At 40.1% G+C, this 9,214-nt stretch overlaps 1 protein-coding gene across 2 annotated transcripts; it reads left to right on the top strand.

Annotated features, from left to right (window-relative positions):
* june (JunE proto-oncogene, AP-1 transcription factor subunit) lies at window positions 1-4,807 on the top strand. 2 transcript variants are annotated; one of them, XM_085926164.1, is made up of 3 exons: window positions 1-107; window positions 2,139-2,258; window positions 2,888-4,807. In XM_085926164.1, the coding sequence occupies exon 3, from the start codon at window positions 3,053-3,055 to the stop codon at window positions 4,079-4,081; it is 1,029 nt and encodes a 342-aa protein (XP_085782290.1). In that variant the 5' UTR covers window positions 1-107; window positions 2,139-2,258; window positions 2,888-3,052; the 3' UTR covers window positions 4,082-4,807. The 2 variants fall into 2 exon arrangements, with proteins under 2 accessions (XP_085782290.1, XP_085782291.1); XM_085926165.1 differs by lacking the exon at window positions 1-107 and adding an exon at window positions 1,770-1,911.
* The last annotated feature ends 4,407 nt before the right edge of the window (window positions 4,808-9,214 follow it).

Genomic DNA, 9,214 nt, shown 5'->3' with positions numbered 1-9,214 from the left:
AGAGCGAGGAGTTCGTTTGTGTGTTTATGCGCGCATGTGTATGCGCGTGTGCTGCCTGACTCACTCTGTCTGCTCTCAGATGCTTCGACATCGCTTTGCCTTCTTCTGTGAGTATTCACGATTTTTTTATCCTCCATATTCGCAAGCCGACCTGCTGTTTTGCATGTGTGAGTATTGTTTGTGTGGACGAGGAGGTTTGATCATGTTCGGACCGGGTAAACGTTTTTTTTTTTTAAGTTCGTGGCAGTGTTAAAACTTGATGAGCTCGGAGATAAATGGAAATATGATAGAGCACATTAAAATATGACACCTAATATTTTTCTTTATATGCAACCTGTTTGTGGTGATAGTAGATGAATAAGAAAAGCAGATCTGTGTTTATTGAGCGTTGCATTGAACTGAATATTGTCATGATTATGGTAATTATGGATTGACAAAGTAGTATAGTAACTAAAAACTGAGAGCCATGTAAAACTGTGTTTTTTGTTTTAATATGGGACAGGCATGGGTTTTGCCAAAACTGAAATCAATCAACACCCCAAACACTTTTTTGTGTGTAACTCCAGCATAGTGGAAAAGTGGAAATTGGGTGTGCCTTACAATCATGAGGTTCAGTGTTTGAACGTCAGCTCTGGCCTTTGTGTTGAACTAGCATGTTCTCCTCGTTCTTAGTTGCTTTTCCCTCACCTTCCTCCCACTATCCTAAAACCATGTCCTTGTTGGGTTGATTGAACACTGGACATTATCCTTATGTCTGAATTTCCGTTTGTCTATACCAAGGGTATGCGACTCCGGTCCTCGGGGGCAAAAGGTCAAATAATTAGCAAGGTTTGCAGAAGCTGGGTAACAATCCTGATCATTTGAATAAGGTGTGTTGCAACAGGGAGAAATAGAAACCATGCAAGTGCACCAGCCCTTGAGGACCGAAGTTGCCTACCCATGCTTTACAATGTATTTGCTCCTGCCCTCCAGAGTGCAAACTGCGTCTCACCGATACTTACCCACAAACCTGTTGATAGGTGGTATGGTAACAAACAAACAAACAAACAAACAAACAAACAAACAAACAAACAAACAAACAAACAAACAAACAGATAATATTTTGTGTTTAATCAAAACAATACATTTGCAAGTGTCTGCTTTTACTTTGGAAAACAATAATTGCACCAATAACTGAATCAGTTTGAAAAAGATTGGTAATTACAACATTAATTCCTCATGTGTGATATTGTTTATTAATTGTTTTTAATCACTAAACAATACCAAATAAACAGTAAATTGGGGAATATTTGGTTTTGTAATACAGTTTTATGTGAAATAAAAATGCATCCGATTATTCAATTAATCGATGGAATAATCAATTGAATAATTGATTTTAAAAATATTTTTAGTCAGTAATTTTTTAAGGGTTAGGGTCGGAAGCAGGTGGATTTTTTTTTAAACTGTCATAGCTATTGCAACAAACGGTCAAATCTATGTTGTGCAAGCTTTTATGGGTCAAATGAAGAAATATCTCAACAACACGATGGTCCTAAAAAAGTAAAACATTTTTTTAAATCGCCAAACATATAATACAGAATCTCTCGCTGAAATTTGCTGACCAGTTTAATTTACAGATAAGATACATTGAACCTGGGTTGCACTAAAGTATGGGCAGAAGCTGCTGGTTGAGTCATTTTTTTAGTTTGTTGGACTATTGTGGAGGGGGCAGTTCAATCAATGCATCCCAATCCATCCATACGTTTTGTACACCGCATGTCCTCAATAGGGTCACGAGTGAGCCGGGTTTTGGTGAGAGGTAGGGTAGACTGGCTGCCAATCCGCCAGACAGCCCTTATTGACAAATAATCTTTAATCTTCAAGTAACCTAGTATTTTTTTTTCAAACCTGAGGGTTGCAGAGAGAACCTATGTAAGCACAGCTTGATCTTATTTCTTCTACCACAGCCCATTAGCACAGTAGCTAGCCTGCTAGCTAACATAGTATACAATGTATACGACCTGGTCCATTGGTCATCCTCCATTATGTGGATGCTCCTCTTGTCCTCTTGCTACGTTTTCAGGATAGGCTATGCTTTTTTGTTGTTGTTGTTGACTTCTATGACACTTTCATGACATGATTTGTGTTTGTTGCACCAGGAACCAACTGGCTGGTAACAGCACAGGGCTCAACAATATGACAGCATTCTCTCGATGGCACAGCAGTAGAAATTGACCAGGCGCTCCTGCAACAAGCTTGCCCTCAGGAGTTTTTTTTAGGTAATGTATGAATTGCTAGTCTTTTTGTGGATTTGGTGTTTATAATCAATGTCAGGTTAAACCAGCAATTTAAACTTAAAATTTGAGACCTTCTGTGCAGCCAAAACACCTAAAGATGGTGATGCTTAATTTTGCCGTCCAAAGTCATTTACTTGTTTATAATGTACTTGAATAGTATGGGGTTGTTACTGTTATACTAAATTAATAAAAAAAAATATTCATTGTTATTTAAAAATAAAAAAATATTTATTGTTTGAGCCATGTACTCTCATTATCCTGGCTTTGCAATGGTGAAGCAAGCCCTCCACTTCAGGTACAACGAAAGAAGATCATTGTTGGCATACCCTGACGTTTTAGTTAATTTGGCCCTTATGACTCCAAGAGCAATTTCCTGCTTCAGCAAAGTCTATAAAAGGCATGCTTGGGTTAGTTTGGCATCAATGATAGATTTGAGAGACTTGTACAACCACAAACAACTTTGTACAGTTGTCAGTGCCAGGTCCTCACTTTTAACATCAGTGACCTCCCTCCTCACAAATGTGGATGGATAAAAAAAAATCCACATAGTTTAAAAAATTGTAATATATTCTCATTAACGTTGCATCTTTTTTGTTCTTTTTCTCATTTAGGCTTCTGGACCTGCTTGTTCTCCTGCCAGTACTTGGATTCTATAGTCTCCTTTTCGTTCTTTGTTCTTCATCCTCCACTCACCGACGGCAGAGGAACATTTCAATCTCTTATGTTATTGAGGTTAATCTGATTATGAAGATTACCTCTCAGAGAATTCCTCATCAATGACAGCCAAGATGGAGACGCCTTTCTACCATGACGACTCCCCTGCCATCCACAGCTTCAGTCAATTTTCAGAATACGAACGCTACGCTGGAAACAAGATGTTAATGTGTAAGAAGGCCATGTCTGTAGGAAGCCATCATTTCCCAGGCAGTGGTAGCATTGTAGCAGGAGGAAGAGGTACCAACCCCAATAACCTGGGACTGGCCAGCAATACCTCCTTAATGACTTCATCGGCATCCTCGGCTGACATGAACATGCTGAAGCTAGCCTCCCCTGACCTGGAGCATCTGATCATCCAGTCCAACCAGGGACTGGTCACCACCAGCCCTCTGTCCAACTCCGTCAACCCGTTCATGTATCGGAACCAGGCCACCAACGAGCAAGAAGGCTTTGCTGATGGCTTCGTCAAAGCGCTCGCGGACCTTCACAAGCAGAACCAGCTGGTGGGAGGGCACATGTCACCATCCTCCTCCAATGTCTCCTTACAAGCATCCTACCAGAGGAACTTGATGTCCACGAGCGACGTGCCCATCTACACTAACCTCAGCAGCTACAACCAGGGACAGCTGGCATATTCTGGAGCGCAGATGACTTACAGTGCTAGCTCAGGCCATAACGGCGGTGGAGCCCCTCAACCACATACCAGAGGTTTGGATGCCCCTCAAACTGTCCCAGAAGTCCCCCATCTACCTGGAGACCCCACATCACCTCCTTCCCTCTCCCCCATTGATTTAGAGACACAAGAGAGAATCAAAGCTGAGCGTAAGAAACTCCGTAACCGCATCGCGGCATCCAAATGCCGTAAACGTAAACTTGAGCGAATCTCACGATTAGAGGAGAAAGTGAAGATCCTGAAGAGTCAGAACTCAGACCTGGCTTCCACCGCCTCTATGTTGCGGGAGCAGGTCTCTCAACTCAAACAGAAGGTCATGAGTCATGTGACCAACGGTTGCCAGATTGCCGTTAGCGCTCCCAACAAATCTGGAGGAAGAGGCGGCAGTGCTGGCAGCGAGGACTCCAGCTGCTGAGAGAGGGGGGGGGGGCACCTCAGAAGAACAAAGGAAGGAGATAAACCAAATGGTAAAATTTGGGAATTTCACTCGTGCTCGATGCTGTCAAACAGAGCTTAGTGAAAGTGGCTCAGGGTCAGTTAATGCTCCGTGGATGGTTTGACATTTAGCCATAGATCACACACTGCTGACTGTGAAAGGCTTTAATAGCAGACATATGAGGTTCCTGGCCACCAAGAAAGTTACATGGAACGGTTTGCAATTCTTTGAATCATGTTATTTAAAGAGACAATTTTTCAGGATTTGACACAACTTTGAAACACTTTAAATGGTGGAACCATTATTTATTAGTTTTGATTATTATTGCATCTCATCATACTTCAAGTGGAAATCGAACTCTTTTTCACATGTTAAATGGACTTTTTTTCAAATAATTAAATCAGCCAGTGTGAGGGCATACAGACATGTATGAATACGTCATTAAAATCAGTGGTGTAAGTAACAAGCAACTTGTTGAATGCTTTTGATTTGATTGTCACTGTATTTCTGAATTCAAATTTTAAAAACATTTGTTGACCAATATGTTGATGGATTTTGCTATTTTGTTATGTTACTGTGTTTGGTTTGTGTTTTTATTTTCATTCTATGTAGTATTCGGATAAACTCTGGTTCAAGGTCCAATTTTCATATGTAAATTTGGGGATTATTCATGTGTTGCTGCTCAAACTTTAAACTGTTTATTGCCACGTCATGTTTAAAATAAAGTCCAGTGATCGGTTGATACCGGTCGGTACTTTTTGTGTTTGTCTGATAGAAGCTTTCTTTGCTAGAAAAAAATAGTCTTATTTTGGTTTAGATTTTTTTTTTTTTAAGTTTTGATTTATTTATTTACATTTTTATGAATAATGATATACATGAAATATCAGAATGAAAATGAAGAAGTAGCACATTTCCATTTCAGAGGGGATCTTTTTTATCCCAGTTAGTGTGCCAAAACGGCCCGTTGGACGGACTGAGAGGTTTGTTGGCACTTGACCTGGATATGTACGATTACACGGATGTACAAAAAAACACTTCCGTCCGTCATCTGTGCATTATTTATTCTTTTTTTTTTCAACTTTTTTTTATCCCTCACACTTTGGACCATTCTGTCCCTGGGAGGAAAAAGCCCACATATTGGATTGAATAAGAAAATTGATATAAATCACAAACTCAGGTACTAAATTGGAAACTAAATTGGGTTATCCAGAGTCGTACATGAAAAACAGGATGGTAGCCTTCAAGGGCATGCCTGATTTTAAGTCATCATTATTATATTGTGGGCGGCTCGGTGGGGCACTGGGTAGCACGTCCGCCTCACAGTTAGGAGGGTACGGGTTCGATTCCACCTCCGGCCCTCCCTGTGTGGAGTTTGCATGTTCTCCCCAAGCCCGCGTGGGTTTTCTCCGGGCACTCCGGTTTCCTCCCACATCCCAAAAACATGCTTGATAGGCCGATTGAGCACTCCAAATTGTCCCTAGGTATGAGTGCGAGTGTGAATGGTTGTTCGTCTCTGTGTGCCCTGCGATTGGTTGGCAACCAGTTCAGGGTGTCCCCCGCCTACTGCCCGATGACGGCTGGGATAGGCTCCAGCACGCCCGCGACCCCTGTGGGGACTAAGCGGTTCAGAAAATGGATGGATTATTATATTGGGTTTTTTCCCTCTCTTTACATGCAGGGGAGGGGACAGGGCAACACTGCCTGCCCTAACAGCCCGTCCCTGCTATGTGGACTATATAGTATAGGAATATTTCTATGTGACCCATTTGGGTTATCTCACCTGCTACACAGAAAGAAGGTTTTCATTTCAGACCTTCATGTTTAGTTTGCATATTGTCCTGTATTTGCGCTGGTTTTCTCCATGTACTCTGCCCTCCCCCCACATTCCAAAAACATGTTAGTTAATATAGCATTCCTTAAGTCATCCCCAGAGGGCGAAATTCAAGTGTTACAGAAATCCAGGGTAATGCAACAAACATCGTAATATTGTTTAAAATAAATTATATTGAAATGTGAAATGCATACAACAACTTTTCGCTGTGGGTAAAGACAGACGTTGAGTATGGATGACGTGATCTTGATCGAGTTTAGTGGTGATGAGGGTGCAGTGACAAATCGAGGCCTACACAGCCATTAGGTCTAATGGTACCTGAAGAGCTTAGTTGTACCCCTGAGTAGTATGATGCGATGGAACTGCCCATCTGCCAGCTCATCGTAGAGAGGGTGAGAGGAGTGGCTCAAGATGGTTTACCCTTTGTTCTTCGTCCTCCTCTCAGTCACAGCTTCTATGTTATCCAGCTCTGATTCATTCAAAGAGCGGGTCTTTATCTCCTTACTAAGCCTGTTCATGTTTTGAAGAGCAAATTATAAAAAGATGTCAAGTCAAAGATGAGAGAAATGTGAATCATATACAATGTGGCCAGTTAGTAAATCATAAATCATAAATTGATTTTAAAAGTAATTAAGTTAGTTTACAAGGTCATTTATTAATTCCAACATCGCCGCTTAACATAAAAATGACAACTATTTTATGTAGGGCTCAAGTTTTTTATTTAAAAAAAATAAAGACTGGACACTGCTGTAGTGTTTTTTTTATTTTTTTGCTTGGAATGTGAGTCTGCTTTCTTGATAAGTTCTGTAAATTTTCCATTTGTGCTTTTCACGTTGCTGTTAATGTTTTAGCACTGTTGTCCCATCAGAACAAAAAGTTCCAAAAAAACAAAAAGGAAAGAGTTAAAAAACCCCAAATTCAATCATTTGACGCTATCATAAATTAGGTCTACTGAGATGTCTTCAGTTGTTGTCTTTAGTGAAGATAAAAGATGAAGCAGACATAATCTCTCAACAGTAGAATACATAGATAATGTTTATTATGGTGAAATGAAAGTGATTGTAACAAAATATTTAAAATTTTGATGAAAAAATAATTCACTAACAAAATATGTCCAAGTTGCTAATAATTGGGGGGGGTTAAATGGTTGGTTTTGTTGTTTGCTCTTTTTCCATAACACAAACAAGCTCCCCAAATTGTTTACGACCTACAGGCCACTCACAACTTAAACTGCCAATTAGATCTTCAAAAAAGTAACTCGCAGTGGCACAGTACAGATCGTACATCACCAAAAGGTTCACCTTTAGGTATGGCTAAAGAATAACTATTCCTCAGAATGATTTATCGAAGAGGTTACAAAAATCCTTCATTGAGAAACACTTTGCAGCATTTTAAATTGATACTTAGAATCAGCAGACATTATTAAAGCATGCAAAGCATGTTTATAGCATGTGCCATGTAGTATTTAGTGTGTCACGTGCAGCAACCCAAATGCACAACACAATGCAGGGAACGGATTACAAGTTATTTATATAAGAGTTTAGGTTGTAGGTGGAGCTGCCAGAGGGGGAGACTCAGCTGACGCAGAGTGGCGGAGGGGGACTCAAAAGGGCTTGAGTATTTTCAAACAGATGGAGACTGGGTTGGAATGTTGGATATGGGAAATGGACCAATAAATCTGGGCACACATTTGTAAACTTAAGAAGTTGCTAGAGCAATAACAGGATGACAAATCTGACAAGATTCATGACAACACTTTCAGAACATTTGAAGAAGATTTTCAGGAGCAGCGAGATTTTTGAGGGGGCATGAAAGGTACAGCTGGGTGGGAGCAACTAGATTTGTGGCTAACATTTTCATGACCGCAGTCACTCATCTTTCATGTGATGAAGCTTGTTGAGTATTTTGGTTTTGGGCGTCTTGAGGAACTCCAATTTCTTGCAGTCGGACTCTACGATGAAAGGCTCTGGACCTTCAAGATGACAATGCCACTCTTACATCAGAGACATGAGAAGTGTCAATAAAGAAAAAGCATTCTGTATGTAACTGATGTATATCTTTGTAAACAAATAGTAGGGGCGGAGCAAGCAACACAGTGGCCAGGGGTGGCCATGGCCACTCCTAATCTCTCTTTGGCCACATCACCTTTATTTTATTTTTTTTTTTATTTGATACTTGTGACTTTCCAGACATTTTCACATGGTTGTATTGTTGTTAGATCACAAAGCAGACTTAATTTTTATTTTTAGTTTGGTGAGGTTTGTATGCACACTGTACTGTTTGCAAGTAAATTGTTGTTGTTGTGTAAACACGTGCGACAATTGGTGCTCCCATTGGACAGAAATGACGAGGGCAGCATTCGGAGCACAAACCCGGAAGTCGAGGAAAATATGCCATTTCTGCTTGATGCATTCTTGCGCTGCATACTTGTGCTGTGTAAGAGCTGCAAAATAATTTGTTGTGTCAAGAGCAGCTCATTCAGTCCAGATTTTGTGACGCCATGTTTCTTAATTTTGTGTACAGTAACCCGTAGGAGCTTGTGCGTCAAAAGATGAGGGATGATGATCAGATATGATCAACATTCACTATGGTGGCTTGTTCAGCCCCAAAAGTTATAAAATCTTCTATTCTATAAGGATCAGCAGTGGTTTGTATTGATTTGGAGATGCATCAAAACCACCACGTAAAGTGGGTCACGGTCCAGATGTTTGATCCGTATGATTAGTTTGTGTATATTCACACCTGCATAAAAAATCTGGACCAGCATTTGAAATGACGCCTGGTCCATTCAAGGTGAACCAAACTGTAGGTGTACAAACACGGTTTCAGAACAAAATTACAATTAATCTGGTCATAAACTCTATTGGTAAAGACTATCGGATTCGTACATTCAATTTCAATCAAAACCACCGCTTTCACACAATAATAAGCAAACAACATGGCTGAGAAGCCATTATTTATCATATCATAGACAGTGACAATTTCATTAATAAAATCCTCACATAGACCGATCATCTATGTTGTACATCCCCAAAATGAGAAATCAAATCAACAAAAATTAAAATGGCATTCTCTAGTAAGTTAAACTCAGTACATAAATTTTTTACTTAGACCTGATTTTGCTTGTATGACGAGTGCGTGCATCTTATTGAAAAAAAACAAAAACATCACCATGGATGCTATGATAAACAATGACTTTTCAGTTCCATACTCGGTGGTTATGAGTATGCAAATGTATATGTGGGAATGTTTGCGCATGCTTACGTCCACCGATCAATGAA

Source organism: Syngnathus leptorhynchus, chromosome 12 (genome assembly GCF_054491065.1).
Source record: "Syngnathus leptorhynchus isolate UIUO chromosome 12, UIUO_Slep, whole genome shotgun sequence".
Classification (NCBI taxonomy): domain Eukaryota; kingdom Metazoa; phylum Chordata; class Actinopteri; order Syngnathiformes; family Syngnathidae; genus Syngnathus; species Syngnathus leptorhynchus.
The sequence above is the reverse complement of the archived record's forward strand: the minus strand, read 5'-3'. Positions and strand labels throughout refer to the sequence as shown.

Excerpts from the sequence above, each read along its gene's own strand:
- june (XM_085926164.1), top strand. The coding sequence starts at position 3,053 with ATGACAGCCAAGATGGAGACGCCTTTCTACCATGACGACTCCCCTGCC.